This window comes from Rhinatrema bivittatum, chromosome 6 (assembly GCF_901001135.1).
Source record: "Rhinatrema bivittatum chromosome 6, aRhiBiv1.1, whole genome shotgun sequence".
NCBI classification, from domain to species: Eukaryota; Metazoa; Chordata; class Amphibia; order Gymnophiona; family Rhinatrematidae; genus Rhinatrema; species Rhinatrema bivittatum.
Window position 1 is genome coordinate 172951001 of NC_042620.1, and position 18569 is coordinate 172969569.

Sequence of the window (18569 nt, forward strand, 5' to 3'; positions counted from 1 at the left end):
AAAAAACAATAATTTAAAAGCAATTCAGAATTAAGTTTTCTACATGTCCTTTTCAATGTTCATGCATATTGGTATCAGGAATATTCATAAATCAAATTAAAAAGATATTAAATATTATTAAATTATGTTCAACAACACCAAATGAGATTGAAAGCACCAGACATTTATCCACATGATTCTCCATCTTGTGTCCAATGATTGCCTATGTGGCTGGTGTAGTAGTACAGAGTAGTGTTTACATTTATTTCCTCTTATTATTTTGCTGTAGAAATTGCCTATTTTTTTGTGGATCACCCAACAATTGCTTTTGCAGTTGATATCTAAATAATGACTGACTGTTGTATGATATTGGGGGAAGTGACAGGAAAAAGAGATCAAAGCAGACACATGGCAAGAGGAGTTTCAGTTAGGGGAAAAAGCAAGATTAGGAAAGAATTCAAAAGATATGTGCCTGAAGTAAGGTGCAAAGAAGAAAGGAGAGGAGTCTGATGCTGCCAGCTGTTTATCATTTCAGATAGAAGTTTGAGCATGATTTTTAACTCTATCCCTTAGATTGCTTTGCCCCAGTGCATTTTGGTGGGGGACTGAGGTATAACAGTATTTCCTACTGCAATGTCTCTCATCAGAGTTTTCAAATTCTAGCAAATCTGAGGAAGGATGAAGGACCTCAAAAAAAGGAATCATGTTGAAGACATCACCCGATTCCTGCATAATACTGAGTATTTGATATTTTCAGATCAAGACCACTGTAGTCCTGGCATGCAGCACTGCTGCGATAAGTCAGAATGCAGATTGTTTTAGCGCCTCAGATCTTAACAAAATACATACTATAATCTTCTTTCTGAGTAAATACCAAAACAGAAATGCATGAACATGCAATAATTGAGGAGGAGTTGGAGAGAAGGATCCAGGAAACGCTGGGTTGCCATCTTGCAAGTGTCAGAGCACCAGCATTGACAGTGATATAGACAAAGTTTCATCAATCCTAGAAACTTACAGCACCTGAAAGTATCATCTTGATGTCTATACCTGGAAGGACATCGACATTAGGACCAGTTACAGCATTGTCAATATCTAGTACATTGGAGGAAAAAGCTCCGTTGAGAAAAACTGCATTGATATTTAGAACCCAGTAGTAAAGGAGTTGTGGAGCTATGCAAGTAAAGGCTCTTTTACAAAAATGCTGCAACCGAAATTGGCTGCTAGCCAATTACAAATTCAGATTCTTCCAACATTTGATGTTGATTCAGATTCTGAGCACTCCGGGGGGGGGGGGGGGGGTAGCAACATGGATCTGAAGACTAATCAAGAGGAGTCGATAGGTCTCTCTTCAGATCGTTCTCCTCCACAGGAAATAAGGAAGTCTCCTCCAGAAAACCTCTGTCACTGATTTTGTAAAAGAAATTTCAGATTCCATTTAATTTACTTTATAGGAGGAAGATAAGCCCAGGGCTAAGTTATTGGCATTCCTTCAGTTTCTCAACCCTCCTAAGGAGTAAATTTTTAAAGGGGTTTTGCACATAAAAATAGCATGTATGTGCGCAAGTAGCATGTACACACATATATGCTATTTTACAAACTTCGAGATTTTATAATATGCACGCGGCAGCATGCGCATGTTATAAAATCGGGTGTACATTTGTGCACGCCAGGTGGCGCGCACAAATGTACCCCACGCGCTTAACTTTTAAAATCGTCCCCAATATGTTTCTGGAATTTTTGATAGTTTAGTTACAACCATACTTGAAATTGGTAACATATTCTATAGTTGTGGAGCTATGCAAGTAAAAGCTATTTTACGAAAATGCTGCAACCAAAATCCATGTCCCACTCAAGTTGACAATTGGATACCCTGCAAAATCGCAAGGCCTGACTTGGAACATACCATGCCAGCTTATCATACAAGTACTTTGACCATTACTCCACAAACAGTGAAAAACCAGTCAGTAATTTAAACTTTATTCTCTCCATCATTAGTTACCAATGGAAGTAAACTAATAATGGAGCAGCACTCTCATTTTACTCTTACCACACTATTTTGAATAAGTTAAAGTTTTGTGATCACAGCAATTGGCATCTCTATCAATATAACATTACAATAATCTAACACCCCAAGAACTAAAGATGAATAAGAAGGCAGATAACATATAATGATCTGGAAGGCTCCCAGATTCCACAAACAACAACTGTCTCATCAGTCAGTTAATCAACTGTCAAAAAGGCAAAGAGGTTGAAGAATCACTCGTCAGTGCCCCCAGGAAGAGACCAATGTACCTTTGAACTTCTTGGGAGAAAGATTTATCGAATGCTATGCTTGCTTTCTGTATAGCATCCTATCAGCTTTTCATGGACCAGCACATGTAAGACAGCTCTATCCTCTGAAGAGGTGTTTTTCTCCTCATTCCTGATGACAACAGGGGTTTCGCTTTTGAGCCAAATTTCAGAGGATTCTTAAACCACAGATAGCTTCCCAGTCAAAATCTGGTTTGGATTTTTGACTGATTCCAGGAAAGCATTCCTAGTTTCCCTGTGTCCTTTCATGACAACATACTTGTGGAGGGGAGGCTGAGGTTTTTCGCAAACTGTTGATTCAGTATAACTTCTGACAACTGGGTTTTAAGTATAGTGTTAGATGGATACAGACTTCAGCTATTGAAAATCCTACCAAATTCCCCACCTTATCATTATACCTCTCGGCATCAGGATCTAGTCCTCAAGGAACTCTCCTCCCTCTTGGAGACCAAAGTGGTTTAATCCATTCCATCAAGGGAAAGAGGTTGGGGATTTTATTCCAAGTACTTCTTGATCCCAAAGAAAACAGGAGAATTCCATCTCATCTTAGACCTAAGGACCTTGAACAAATTCCTTGTGAGGGAAAAGTTCAAAATGATTTCCCTGAGCACCTTAATTTCCTTGCTTCAATTAATATCTAGCTATGTTCATTGGATTTAAAGGACTCTCACATCCACATAGAGAAATAAACAAGCCACAGGAAGTATCTCAGATTTTTAATAGGGAAACACCACCTCGAGAATCATGTACTGTCCTTTAGCCTAGCATCAGTACAAAGAGTATTTGCAAAATGTCTAGCAGTGGTTGTGGCAAATGAGGGGTGCATTTGTTCACTTTTCAGGAAGGTGCAAAAGAATCGATGAGCAAAATCCTCCAGGTGCTGGAGTTTCTAGCATTAGTCATAAATTATTTCAAATCCCACTTGAGCCCATCACCTCAGTTGGAAATCATAGGAGCTCATCTAGATTCAGAAAAGATATTTCTTCCACAAGAAAGGATCATCACCCTGATATCTGCAGTGGAAGATATAAAAAAAATGGGTCAGAAGAGGTGCTTCATGGCATCAATAGTACATCTAACATCCTTGACACATCTCCACATGAGACAAGCCCAATGGACCCTGTCATCCCAGTGGCTGCAAGCCACTCAGGATCTAAGAGATAGCATCTACGTCACGCAGCAGATCAATGACTGTCCTGCTGGCTGGTTCAATTAAATTTGTCTAAGAGAATATACTTCTGATTTCTTTGTACCAAAATTGTTCTAATTATGCACCTTATGTTCCACACCGAGGTCCTTTGGACTCCTCTTGAAAGATTTCACCAGATACATTTCCTGGAGCTAAGGGCAATCCTAAACACTCCTAAGGGTGAATTGGCATAGTCCGGCCAGGCAATAAGATATCCTTATTCTATCTGAGTAAGCAGGATAAGGACTGAGAAAGCCTTTGGTTTTAGCCATAAATAGGTCATTGGATACTTTGGCTAGGGCTGTTTCTGTGGAATGTAGAGGACAAAAACCAGACTGGAGTAGATGAAGAATGGCTTGAGATGAAAGTCAAGACAGTGGAGATGAATAGCACGTTCAAGTAGTTTGGAAGCAAAAGGGAGGAGGGAAATAGGATGCTAGACAGGTATCTTTATTTAATACATTTTATCTATGCCCTCTAAAAAGGGAACAAGATAACATAAATAATAAAATATACTTACAAACAAATACATAGTGGCATCCAGAGTTAAGCTTAAACAGTATCATCAAATTCCTTAAGACTCAAAACTAAACTCCAGAATTCAATAAGGGATTTTTGAGGAGTGGTGTGATCGCATCATGTATGAAAGCAGTGTAACAGTTGCAATGGAAAGTGATAGAAGGAGGATGTGACAGATGGACGGGATGACTGCAGAAGAAATAGAGCTAAGGAACTGGGTGGGAATAGGGCCAGAGGAAGTAGTAGTGCGTTTGGAGGAGGAGAGAAGATGGACCGTTTTCTCCACTGTGATTTCAGGAAAGGAGGAGAAGGTGGAATGGCCCATGGGAAGAGTAGAAGAATGAAGTGGGAAGTTGAGGTGACCTGGTTGAGAATGTGAGAATAATTTTGTGAACCTTGACATGGAAGTAGTCAGCCATAGTCTGGACAGAGAGTAAAGGTGGAGTGGTAAGTGAAGATAGTTTGAGGAAGGAATTGTGTGGCAAAGAGATGGCAAAGGTTGAATGCAAGAGAGTTGTAGGATGAACATAGTAGTCTTGCTTGGCAAGTGCAGTAGCAGACGAGAAGGAGGTCAGCATGAATTTGAAATGTATGAAGACTGCATGGGATTTTTAGCTAGAGACATTCTGCAGAGTGGGCACAGGAATGTAGGACATGAATACTGGAGGCGAGCCAAGGCTGGGGTTTCGTGCAAGAGTGTCTAAAGCAGAAGAAAGCATAATATTGTAAGAAGAAACTGCCTCATCAACTGACTCAGACAATGTAGTGCAGGAAAGGAATGATGAGACAATAATAGAGAGAGGATACAGGTTTCAACAGCCTGAAGATTCCTGAAGGTATTGGAGGTGACTGGATAAAGCTGTGGGAGAGGATAGTTTAATGTGAAAGTTATCAGTTGATGGCCTGAGAAGAGAAGAACTAAGGTGGAGAAGTCTGAGAGACAGCAGTTGGAAGAAAAGATTACGTCAAGCAGTGGCCATGCTTGAAGAAGGGGCCATAGTGCAGAATTGGAGATCAACTGAAGGGGTTATGGCAAGGAGTTTTAAGGCATGAGAGTCGGAGGGGTCATCGGCATGGAGGTTAAAGTCCCAAGGAATAAGGGAATGGGAAGATGGTTCAAAGAAGAAGGAAAGCCAGGAACAATTCAGAGAGAAGGAGGAGGCTTTATCAGGGAGTCAATAAATGATAGCTACTTGGAGAGGTAGTTGGGTGTATAGGCAGATGGAGTGACCTTCAAAGGAAGAAAAAGAGTGGGATTGAAGTGGAAGAAGGGGTTGAAACCTTCAGGAGGGAGAGAGCAGCTATCCAATATCAAAATCACGGCCTACAGTGTGAGGTGTATAGAAGGAAAAATAGCCTTCATGACAGAGAGCAGCAAATGAAGCAGAGTCCTCAGGAGAAAACCAAGTCTCAGTCAAGGCAAAAAGATGGAAATGTATGAGAGATTTTAAAAAAGTCATCAGTGAAGGCAAGCTTGTTAGACATAGAGCGGGCATTTTACAGGGAGCATGAGAAAAGAAGAGAAGAGGGAGGGAGGAGGGGAATAGAGATAAGATTGGAGAGGTAATGGTTTGGTATGCACAGATAGGGTGAAAGTTGTGTTGGAGGGCCAGGATTGGAATTGATATCACCGACTGAGAGCAAGAGGAAGAGCAGAAGAATACAGGGTAGAGAGATTCCTGATACAACAATTGGTTGGTCAATATAACTTTGTAAGATCTCTTTGTGGTTTAGAATCCAAGTCCACTCCCCTATTTTTATTATTTAAAGGTTGTCCTTATTTAAAAAAAAAAAAAAAAAAAGCTAAGTGGTCAGTTCTGGTTCTTGTATTTGTCCCATTTTTTTCTTAGAGGCAACCTCTAGCTATGGATTCTCCACCTGTAAGGACAGAATATCCTGCTTGTTCTCAAAGAAAGTAAAAGTTTATTATCTGTAACAAGTTTTCTCTGAGTTCAGCAGGATACTAGTCCTCCCAGAAGCCACCCGTCTTCCATAGGGGTTCACTTCTCTTTATAAAAGCTTCATGCTAAACTGAAGGGGGCCCTGTCCGATGGCTGTGACACAGAACATCTCACATAGGTTCAGTAGAGTATGCTGAAAACTGTAGAAGCTTTTAAGTTACCATACCAACCTGGGCTCTGTTGGATGACATCACTTACCTGCGAGGACTGATATCCTCCTGCCCTCAGAAAATACCTGTTACAAGTAAGCAACTTTTGCTTTACTGTGGCTCGCACACTGAAACCATTGGCATAGGGTATAGCAGCATTCAAAAAGCTAACTGTATGTTAGGGATAATTTGGAAAAGCATTGATGATGATAATCTGAGGATGATATTGTGCTTCTATATAGAATTCTGGTGCAATCACACCTGGAGTACTGTATTAAGTTCTGGTCATTCCATCTCAAAATGGATGTGGCAGAGCTCTAGAAGGAACAGAGAAGGGCAGCCAGAATGGTGACAGAATTGAGACATTTCTTATTTGATTGAAAAACTGAGAAACTTATCTCTTCTTAGCTTGGAAAAAAGAAGACTAAGGGGGCAAATTATAGAGATCTATAAGCAAGTAGTTTTTTACCCTGTTCAAAAATACTAAGACCGGGAGCATCCAAAGAAATTGTATGTTAGCAGTTTTAAGACGAACACCGGAAAGTATTTTTTTAGTTATTGAGTACTTACATTGAGGAATCTGCTGCTGCGAGATGTACTCACAGCAAGCAGCATAGCAGGGTTCAAGAAGGGGCTGGATGTGATCCGAGAAAACAAGGACTTAAGTATTAAAGATTGGGTGGAGGCTAGATTGCTACACAATTACATAGCTTCAGGGATTTCTTAGATCAGGGGTCGTCAACCCGCATCTCATGAGCTGCATTTGGCTCTTTTGAGGTATATTAAACATATTTATTGAATATTCCATCAGAGAGACCATAAACAAAACTGCTCATACAGAACAATTCTGTAAACAAAGTCACAGGTACATTTACGAAAGTGAACAATATAGAGATTTAGAAAGTGTAGTAAGCCATTACAGACATAACACCTCAGTTAAATAAATTCTCTTTGATATTTTAAGCCCCCTCTTCCCAGGTATTCTATGTGTAGAAGAGAGTGATGAATGGTACATATATCCCTTTACAAATATCAGTAAGACAGAGTAAAATAGGGTTCCAGTCCCTCCCCAGGGGAACAACATTTTACACCTATTTCTCTCAGGGATCCTATGAGAAGGGTCTGAGGGGATATAGAACTTGAATATTTATTTATTTATTTGTTTTTGTGTACCGACATTCGATCGAGATATCACATCGGTTCACATAAAAACTGAACAGTAAATAAGACAGGGGTTGCTTATTTTTACAGTGTAACTTAGAACAGTTAATAAGGAGAAATAATTGCGATGGAGAAGGTACAGAGAAGGGCTACCAAAATGATAAGGGGAATGGAACAGCTCCCCTATGAGGAAAGACTAAAGAGGTTAGGACTTTTCAGCTTGGAGAAGAGATGGCTGAGGGGGGATATGATAGAGATGTTTAAAATCATGAGAGGTCTAGAACGGGTAGATGTCAATCGGTTATTTACTCTTTCGGATAGTAGAAAGACTAGGGAGCACTCCATGAAGTTAGCACGGGGCACATTTAAAACTAATTGGAGAAAGTTCTTTTTTACTCAACGCGCAATTAAACTCTGGAATTTGTTGCCAGAGGATGTGGTTAGTGCAGTTAGTATAGCTGTGTTTAAAAAAGGATTGGATAAGTTCTTGGAGGAGAAGTCCATTACCTGCTATTAAGTTCACTTAGGGGCGGATTTTCAGAGCCCTGCTCGCCTAAATCCGCCCGGATTTAGGCAAGCAGGGCCCTGCGCGCCGGTGCGCCTATGTTCAATAGGCCTACCGGCGCACGCAGACCCCGGGACTCGCGTAAGTCCCGGGGTTTTCCGAGGGGGGCGTGTCGAGGGGGCGGGCCCGATCCGCGCGGCGTTTTCGGGGCGGGACGTAGTGTTTTGGGGGCGGGCCTGGGGGCGTGGTTACGGCCCGGGGCGGTCCGGGGGCGTGGCCGCGCCCTCCAGACCCGCCCCCAGGTTGCGTCTCGGCGCGCTAGCGGCCCGCTGGCACGCGGGGATTTACGTCTCCCTCCAGGAGGCGTAAATCCCCCGACAAAGGTAAGGGGTCTTACCTTTGTCGCCTGATGCGCCTGATGCGCCAACAAAAGTACGCCAAATCGCGCTATTTGAAAATCTACCCCTTAGAGAATAGCCACTGCCATTAGCAATGGTAACATGAAATAGACTTAGTTTTTGGGTACTTGCCAGGTTCTTAGGGCCTGGATTGGCCACTGTTGGAAACAGGATGCTGGGCTTGATGGACCCTTGGTCTGACCCAGTATGGCATGTTCTTATGTTCTAATATATAATGCATGTGCCCAGGGAAGTTGGCATGCAGGTTGGAAACATAGCTAAAGAACGGATTACATTCATGGTTTAGGAACAGTTTACCAAGAGCTGTTTTAACAGGGGGCAGGGCAACTTGGAGTAATATGACTGGAATTCGAGGTAAAGCTCCTTCATAAATTGAAAATTGTGTTCCGGAGACAAGGTGAAAGTGATGCAATGTATTCTCGCCAAATCTTGAAGTGCTGTTCTATTATGGAGTCTGAGGTTGCCTTGGCCGTCATCATTTCAAAAGCGAGCAATTTAAACACCCTGTTTTCTCAAAGCAGCAATGTTGGGCAGTCCTCCCACACCCAAATGGAAAGGATAGTTTTCTTTGCTAATAGGATTACTTTATCAATAAACATTTTGCACTCCTGGGATACAGAGCGAGGAAGGTCATAATAACAACCAAATAACCAGACTGGGAGTTAGTGATAAGGACACATTAAGCAAAGCACTTATAAAAGACCATACCTGTGTTCAAAAGTAGAAGATTTTGGAACAGCTCCATAAACTGTGTATGAAGGTTCCTATATCCCCTCCACATTTCCTGCGTTGGAAAATAGCTAAGTTTAGCTTTGTAAGCCTTATCTGGCACCCAATAAGATTGGTGAAAAAACCTGTATTGAGTTTCTCTTAAATTAACATTTTCTGTAATTTTACTTATTTTAGAAAAGCAAGAATGAAATTCCTTCAGTGTCAAATTAAATTCAGGCCATCCCACCCACCCACTTATTGAAGATAGAGAGAAGAGTATTCTCCTGTGGGTAGAAACAGTAATCTGTGCATACATTTAGCACATGTTGGGGAATTGTTTCTGCTTCCTACTAATACTTCTTCAAGAGGTTCTAACTTACCGAAGTTCAGGTGAAGTTTAAGGAGGTCTGATAGATAATGTACTTGCAGGTACGCATAAAATTCTTTAGAAGACAGCTGAAATTCGGATTGTAGTCCTGAAAGCTCAATATCATGCTCTGGGTCAGCATGAAACATGAAACATTGATGCAAGTATCTAAGTCCTTTCTCGCACCAGCCTCAAAAGATCGGGTTGGACATCCCTGGTAAGAACTGCGGGTTACCCCGTATAGGAAGAAATGGTGAGAGTGTATCTCTATGTACAATTGTTTTACACAAATATGCCCAAGCCAAGAGACAGAACCAAATAAACAAATGTCCCTTAGCTTGGAAGGTCCAAACCAGATATTTGAATCAGAGAGTTCAAAGAGACTGGACCCAACCAGTGGTGTAAGATGGGCAGGAAAAGGAAATTAAAAGTTTCAAATACCCCATCAAAAATATGTTGTAGCATGCAGGCTAAGTTATAATATTGCATATTTGGACACTTCAGGCCTCCTCGCTCCACAGACCTCATTTACATTTTCAGAGAAATCAGTGCTCTCTTTCCTTTCCAACTAAAAGTCCGGAAAGCCTTATGTAACTCATGAAGATCTCTTTTATGCAACCAGTTGGATAGCATTTGTAAAACATATAACCATTTAGGTACTTTTATCGTTTTCACAAGCTGTATCCTATCCATGATAGAGAGTGAAAGATCTCTCCAGCACTGGCGAGAATCTCTCAAATTTTTCAAAAAGGCTTAACGTTTGCCTCGTATACTTGATTAATATCCCCTGAAATTCTGATCCCCAAATTTTTCATGTACCCAGACACCCATTTCAACGGGAAATTCCCATCCCATGAGTTCTGCAAGGTGCCCAAAATGTTCAATACTTCTGACTTGTCCCTATTAATTTTTAAACTTGCAAAGTCCCCTAAATGAGACTGTATCTGAAGAACCTTCTCCAAAGAGTCCTGTGGTGTCATAAGAAAGACTAGGATGTCAGCAGCGAAGGCTGCTATCTTGAATTTGTACCCGTCCTCTCCAAACCCTTTTATAGAATCTTCCTCTTCAGTTTTTCATAGCAATGGATCAATGGTCAAGATATACAGTAATGGGGACAAAGGGCAGTCCTATCGGACTCCTCTGTGTAATTGAAAACCTTCAGATTTATAGCTATTGTCAATAATATGAGAACATAGAGCACGGTATAAAAGATTGAGATACTGTAGAAAAGAGCCTTTGAAACCGAAGCGATTCAAGACTGAGAATAAATAAGGCCAGGAGACCTATCAAAGGCTTTTTCTGGATGAAACCCTATAGCTACTGCAGGGATGCGCTTAGTTAGCATAGTGACATGGCCATTATTAGTTTTAACTATATGGGAGCAGGCTGCTCTCCCCTTTACAAAACCTACCTGGTTAGGTGAAATAAGGGAAGGAGTTATGCATCCTAGACAGTCTGCTAGCACTTTAGTTAAGATTTTTAAATCACAGTTTAGAAGTGATATGGCCAGGGATACCAAACCCTAAAAATTTGTGTTAGGCACTGCCATGGATTCAGCCCCTAGGGCAGTGACAACAACAGGGACACAATCAGTGAACTACCAATAGAATAAAAAACCAGTCTATCACTGAATCTGATGCAAAGTGTCCATTATAGCTAGATTGGATCAAGGAAAAGCCCTGGGGATCCAGGCTCTGTAGTCAACGTAGGTGTTTACCCTTTGATACAGGGTTGAAGATGCAAAAGCTTCATTCCTCCCCAAATGCCTTCGCTGGACCGGAAATGGATGGACGTTGTTCTCCATGATGGTGACATACTTTCTCAACGAGGTCGATGTGCACTCTCTCGACCCGCCTCCTTCACCGGGTGCGTCAACTCCAACTTTATTGCAAAGGTGAGGCAGACACAAACAAAAATGGCAAACTCCTTAAATGTAAGAAGATTCAATAGAAGGTGCGTTACTATGGCAGCATAGACATCAGGTTCCGGCAAGTATTATGTTAGAGAGTATTACAGGCAAGCCAGAAAGTCCTTTGCAGCTTGCAGCTGGTCAAAAACATTCATTTTATTTTGGTACCAGACCTTAAGTTTCGTGGGATATTGCAGAGTAAATTTTATCTGCTTTTTCTCCAGTGCAGAACAGATTGGGTTGAATTCCTTGTGTTGAAGCGCTAGTTTAGGAGAGTAGTCTTGAAAAATCCTGACCGCTCCTCCTTTAAATGCCAGATCTTGAGTCTTTTGATGAGATTGTAGGTTTTTCTGTTTTTGGGACCAATTAAGTAATTTTGTAATAATGATACGTGGCCGGGTCTCTCCTTCTCTTCTCATGCTCAGCCAATGTGCTTGTTCTATCTGCAGTATTCCAGTAAGCTCGGGGAGAGAGAGTGCATCAGGCAGCCATTTTTCTAGAAAGTTTACCAGGTTACCATCTTTGAAGTTTCTGGGATGCCTGTTAAGCGAATGTTGTTTTGCCTGGATCTATTCTCTAAATCTTCTATCTTCTCCTCTTTCTTTTCCACCAGTTTCGATAGAGAAATTATTTTAGCAGTTAGGGCCCTGGTATCATTGTCTAGGATGGAGATTCTGCCTTCCATCATATCCAGTCTCAGCCCGATTTCTCTGAGCATGGATTGTAGACCTGCTATTTGGTCTGATAGAGAGGTGAAACAGTTCAAAGCAGCAAATACTGCTGCTGTGATATCTGATGCAGAGGCGGGGTATTCAGTGGGTTTGTTCACATTCTCCGCCATCTTGTCTGCAGTACCAGTTGGTTTTTCTTTCTCTCTTCTTCCTCCTTTTAGGGGAATAATATGTGGAGATTTCTGCATGTATTTGTCTATCGACATAAGCTGTTTGCACAGTGCCGAAATCAAGGGTTAGAAAACAGAGATGCCCAAGATCTCTTGTAGATAGTAGAGGATGGTATATAGAGCCAGGTCAGACAAGTCTGTTCCGGCTCATCACATCACGTGACCCCTCTTCTTAGGTTAAATTGCAGCTCCCGATTACTGATGCACATGCAGTTGCATTGTCTGAATCCTGCAAGCAGCAATCATTCTCAGCAGCTGACTCCAGAGGAAGTTGTAAACTTACAACTTCCACCCAAGCCAGCTTTTATGAAGCAGAAAGATGCTGCGATCATAGGCACCAGAATGGAGTGGATCACGGGGGCCATAGCCCCATAAAAATTTGAGCCAGCAAATTAAATTAGCCTTCTGGCCACCAGCAGTGGCTCCTCCCTGTTCTCCCATATCATCAGGAGAAGGAACAGTGGCCTGAAGAAGATATTGGGACCCTGATGCAGTCATAAAAAGAAGGAATGACACGACCTACCTGTCTAAAAGAGCATTACACCCCTCCTCCCTTGCCCCGCAGACAGAAGCCGCACAGCTTGCGAGACAAGCTGCATTGATTTCTTGCCCCCTCCCTTTTCCAGCAGTCAGGAGAAGGAAGAGCAGCGTGACAGGGGAGGGGACTGGAAGAAGCAGTATCATCCTCTTCCCCCTTCAGTCAGGAACAGCGTGGCCCGCCGGATTGAAGAAGCAGCATCGACCACCCCCAGCACTTGGGAGTAGAGAAACAGCGTGGCCTGCGGGGCTAGCATCAGCCCCCAGTAGTGAGAAGCAGGAGTGGCAGCGGGACCTAGCCACTGGAAGAGGCAGAACCTGGCGGACCGCGGGGGCTGGAAGAAGTTGCTGCTGCTATTTCTGCTTCTGCTCCTTTTGTCTTCAGAGGGGGAAACAAGTGAGAAGATTATGTGTATAAGTGTGTTTAAATAAGTATTTGTGAATGTGTATGTGCATGTGTTTGTGTGAATATGTGTGTGTATGAGAGAACGTGTGAGAGAACATGTGGCAACAGCATGTATCTGTGTGTGTGTGAAAAAGAAAGTGTGTCAGAGCATGTGTGTGAATAAGAACGTGTGTCAGAGAGCGCGTGTGTATGAGAAGAGAATCATCCCTCCTTTTTCTCTGCTAATCCACCACAATCTTAGAACATCTGGAGATACAAAGTTCCCAGGTATGTAGAGTGGAGGATTATTTAATGATTATTAGTTTTAATTATTGTATGTTATTTGATGTATCTGCTGTTTTGAAAGTTTATATTGCTATTTGGGAAATTTTTAAATAATATTATATGCAATTTTAATTATTGGATGTTCTCTTTGTCAGCTGTATGAAAGTCTTTTTATTAATATGGTTTTACTATTCTGTTTTTTATTTCTTGATTTCATTGTTTAATATATTCTGAGGAATGATGTTGATTGTTTTCCCACTGAACTGCAACAGAGTTTGACTTGTTGCGGTTTCCAGTTCAGTTTTTGTCTGCACGTTTCTACTTAAACTTTATGGTTTCTTTTTTTCTGTTTTTGGTGAGGGTATGTTTGTGTTCTACATGTGTAATCAAGAACGTATGTGTGTATATGAGAGAGAGTGGAAGGTTGTGTATGTCTTTGTGTCTGGGAGAGAGAGAGTGAAAGGGTTTTGTGTCTGGGAGAGAGAGAGTGAAAGGGTTTTGTTTGTGTATCTTTGTGTCTGGGAGAAAGAAGAAAGATTGTGTGGGAGGGAGAGGAAGGGTTGTGTATGTGTGTCTGGGAGAGAGAAAATGGAAGGATTGGTGTGTATGTGTCAGGGAGCGAGAGTGGAATGGTTTTCTGTGTGTGTGCATGTGTGTGTCTTTGTGTCTGGGAGGGAGAGAGAGAGTGGTCTTTGTTTTCAATGGCTGTCTTTTTCCTCGCCTACCGACCTCCTCCCCCTTCCAGCACTTGAAATGAATGACAGGTTTCTGCAATTGTGAATTCTGTTTTTGTAGCTCTTGATATGTGAAAGTTTGGCCACTCCTGGCTTAGATAAAACTCTGGTTTGGGTCTATTGGGTGCTAGTAATAATTCCTAGGCCACTGTCAGACACAGAGTGCTAGTCTCTATGGATCATTGGTCCAACCCAGCTTGAAATGTATTATATTGTTATGATATAATTTGGACTATATCTGTTTACAGAGTCAGGAGGACCCTTCATTGAACAAGTGTATGTCCTACAGGGCTATGCAGAAGGCTGGAAAGAAGGCACCTGGGAAGAGAAAGTAGATGAAAGATCATGTATGGAGCAGCTCATGTATTCAGTGGACAAGCATGGTCACTACCGGTAACATCAAATCTGCATGGAGACAAGAGCAATTGTATTTAGCAGCTGTTACAAGATATTAATTCAGTGTCAAAGACCAACTTTCAGTAGATTTTGTATGCAGAATCAAAGTTTTTTGCATATAGCCAAAAATAATCACTGAGTGATATAGGAAAACTTGGGAAATGAAAATGTGTGTGTTTTAAAGAATCAAAATATGCATATATCCAAATTGCATGCTAGTGGAATTGATTATGCATGTAACCGTCTAGCTCTAACACATGGGAGATAAGCTGCCTTATGCTTTCCAACATATGGAATGTTGGAAAGAATTATGTGAAAGGAGTTCATGCCTCTCCGCCCGTCTGTCTGTGGCAAAATAACTCTCCAATGAAGGAGCAGAAATTCACCTGATTTGGCTTGCTGGAAGAAAATGGGAATATTGGACAAGCTTGAAAACCAGAAGCATCTCGTCGGTATTTTTTTAGACCAAACCTTCCCAAAAATTCCCTACTACTTTACTATAGCAGGCAGTTAGAGGCTGCAGAATATTGAAACAAAATTAAAAAAAAAAAATCTGAAGCTGCTGGAAAAGGATGGCACCTGTCAAACCATCTCACTATACTTCCTGAGCCACATCCTCCTCACACACAAACCACATCCACTCATTTAATCTCCCTATACATATGCCTCCCTCACTCCTTTCCACATACATGACCCCACTCATCCCTCCACACATCAATACCCTCCACAGCCTTCCCCACTACACATACATATACAAATCACCTCACTCCCACACATTCTCCACACCCCCAAGATAACCCCCCCAAAACCACCCCTATACACATGCATACACAGCACATGCTCACAAGCCCCTCTCGTGCACAAAGATGCCTTCCAAATTACTCTTCCTCCACCCCTAACTCCATAATTACAAGAAATGAAAAAAATCATACTGAAGCTTAGCATGTTTTCACTATAGGGTCAATTTTAAAAGCATTGCTCGTGCAAAAATGGCCACATATGGGCATATGTAGGCCTCGTGCTAGCAATGTGCATTTTAAGAAGCCATGAAGTATGTGCGTACATACCTGTGCGCATCAAGAATAAGGAAGTGGAAAAGGGGAGGGGCCAAGACTCGCACATGTAAGTCCGTATTTTAAAAAGGCTGACTATTACACGCTTCGGCTTGCTATCTATGTAACTGTTTTGCTGGTCCTAATGAGGAGCAAGTCTGAAGATTTCGAGATTTAGGGCTTTAAGCACATCTTGAAGGTCAAGTTGGGGGCTTGCAGGACGAAGAACCAGAGGGTTCTTGAAGTGGGCAAGCTGGTGGACTAGTTGGAAAAAATATTTTTTCCCTCACGCGAGCTTGTTTTAAAATCTGCCTGCATGCGCATGTAAAAACCGCTAAAGCACTGTCCAAAATACGTGCGGGAGGGGCATTTCAAATGATACACATGTACTTGTGAGCACAATTTAAAATTGCAGCGTCTCTCTGCTCGCGCACAGATACGCATATTTATGGCCTTTTAAAATTACTCTGTATGTAATATAAGAATCCGTTTGCTTCCTTCTACAATTCTAGGGTGGAAAGCATTCCCAGATCCATGCATGCTTTCCCACCTTGTTTCCTTACAGTGGGATCTTAGTAACTTAAGGGAAAATTTCAGAACTTTATGCATTGCTGCACTATACAGATACTTATTTGTATTTCAGAGGATGGTTTTGGGGATATGAAGAAACAAGAGGCCTAAATGTCACCTGTCTGTCAGTCCAAGGATCAGCTTCCATCATTGCTCCCATCTTTTTAAAGAATACTTCAGCAAAGTAAGTTATTTTATTTGTTTTGTTTTGATTTGCTTTTGTTCACTACTTCTGATGCCTTCTACTCTTTGGTAGTCATACTAGAATTGCTAGGGAATTGGGTTATTAGCTTTCCGCCTGAGAGAGGCCAGGAAGGAAATTCACTGAGGCAAACTGAGATGCATATTGTTAATAGCCCAGCCCATGGGTCTGAATGTAGCATCTCTGTGACACATGAAATCCTGTTGGACAGGAGAGTCACAACTTCCTTTGCCTTCAGGCAGGCCATTCCCCACAAATGGGTTGTGCACCTCTACCAGCAGATGGAGACAGAGTAAAAGCTGACATCACGGACATATAGCCCTGCCCTGACATCAGTCCGCCAGTATTCTCCATCTCCAGCAGATGGTGGACATTCATTTCCTTACTGGGAATTGTTTGTAGTTTAAAAAAAAAAAAAGGAAAATTAAGAAGAAAGAAGTTTAATAGCACCATCTAAATTCCCTCAGTTGAGCGCCTTTAGTCCAGCAGCCTTTCAGGTGGAGATTTAAAAAAATAAAGGCAAAGCGATTGAAGGACGAGAGAGGCTTGGCAGTGAAGGCTTTCGCCTCTCCCCCCATAGCCGGAGACCCGATCATGCTATCAGCCAGGGAGGGCTAAGCTCAGGAAACGAAAAACAAAATATAAGGAGAAAAAGAGGAAAGACAGTAGGGAGGTTTTTCACCTATTCCTTCCTTACCGGGTCTTCTGCCCTCAGCAAAAGTGGTCGGCATCTTTCCCTTCTCTCTCTTATGTCTCTGGGGAGTTTTAGTGAGGTGTGGAGGTGGCGCAGCTTTTGGGCTAGGCTCTGTTCTCAAGGCTTGAGTTTGAGTTGCATGGTAGGCTGTGGCAGCGTTTTTGCATGCTTTTGTATGTGCCCTTTCACTGTGCAGTGGTGTAGTGACGGCACATACTGAGCACCTACCTGAGTGCATGCTGAGTGTGTACTGACCACCTATTTGAGCGTGTACTGTGCGCCGGCGTGGACACATACTGAGCGCATACTTTAACCGCGTATCTTATTTCAGCACACAAGAAAATCGAGGCAGTATGGCGCCGGTGACAAAGAAGTTCAAGAGCTTAGCGATCTGTGCTGCTTGCCATATATAGGCAATACAGCCATGGAATTCTGCAAGTCTGTGTCAGTGCTGCCTAGATGCTCGAAGAAATTCGCCTCCGACTGATTTTGTTGATGTTGGTCCATTCCCTTAGTCAGGGGGGATTGGATTTGAAGCTACACAACAAGTTAACTCTATGACAGAGATATTTTTAGGGGATATTCGGTCAGAGGACATTAGATTGGGGACTATGGGGCCTGATATGGACCCATCCTCCTTTTCCTGGGTGGAATTCTTTCAGGGACTACAGACCTTTCTGCAGGGTCGCCCTGCAGAGACAGCAATACCTTCTAAATCGGGGTTGCATACTCAGCGTTCCCAATTGTCTGCCACCACATGCAAGCGCCGCAGTGCAGTGGTCCCTGAGGATGTTCAGAAGGATGACAATTTGAGTTTCTCCCCTCTGGAAGAGGGGGAAATTCCCCCAGATTTAGAGCCACATAGAACTGTGTTCCATTTTTTTCATAGAGATGAGTTGCCAAGTCTCTTATCTCAGACTCTGAAGACATTGGTATGGCTGGGGGTGGCTCCACGAGTTCACAAAAGAAGGATCCTCTTTTGGTTACCCTATGCAAAGCATCATGTTTCTCCTCCTGGATGCAATTCAAAAGTTGATTGACCTTGAAGAGAGCATTCCAGAAGCAAACCTTTTAAAGGGGTATGCTCTTTGGCGGGTCTGTAACCCTTGGATCTGGCGGCAAGGGAACATTTGTGTTTCCTGAAGGTAGATGTGCTGGTGTGTTCTGTGACAAACTGAACCACCATTCCGGTAGAAGGAGGGGCAGCTCTAAAGGATGCTCAGGATAGGAGAATTAAAGCTATTGTTAAGCAGGCCTTTGTGGCCATGGCGATGAATTTGCAAATTACCTCTTGTTGCTCCTTGGTAGCTCGGGATAGTCTGCGTTTCTCTCAGGAAACTGTTGAAGTAGGATTGAGCAGTGATAGAACTGGGAGCTGACTTTTTGGCTGATGTGGGCTGTGACCTTGTTCGCATTGCTGCCAGAGGGGTGTATTCCGTGATAGCGGCTAGACTTCAGCTGTGGCTGCAAAATTGGTTGGTGGACACTATTTCTAATTCTAGTCTCACAAGATTACCCTTTAAGGGTTCTCTTTTATTTAGCAGTGAGGTGGAGAGAATGGCAAATATATCGGGGGGGAAATCCCAGGTCCCTTGTTTGCCAGAAGATAAGAATCATGTCTTTTTGGGGCA

The 18569-nt window shown here is 42.3% G+C and overlaps 1 protein-coding gene across 1 annotated transcript in view; it reads left to right on the forward strand.

Moving 5' to 3' along the window:
* Positions 1-18569, forward strand: part of POFUT2 (protein O-fucosyltransferase 2) — an 80698-nt gene that overhangs the window by 29860 nt on the left and 32269 nt on the right. Inside the window, exons 3-4 of the mRNA XM_029606153.1 lie at positions 14273-14417; positions 16116-16226. Of these exons, the coding sequence (XP_029462013.1) occupies positions 14273-14417; positions 16116-16226 (256 nt within the window). The remainder of the gene's footprint in view (positions 1-14272; positions 14418-16115; positions 16227-18569) is intronic.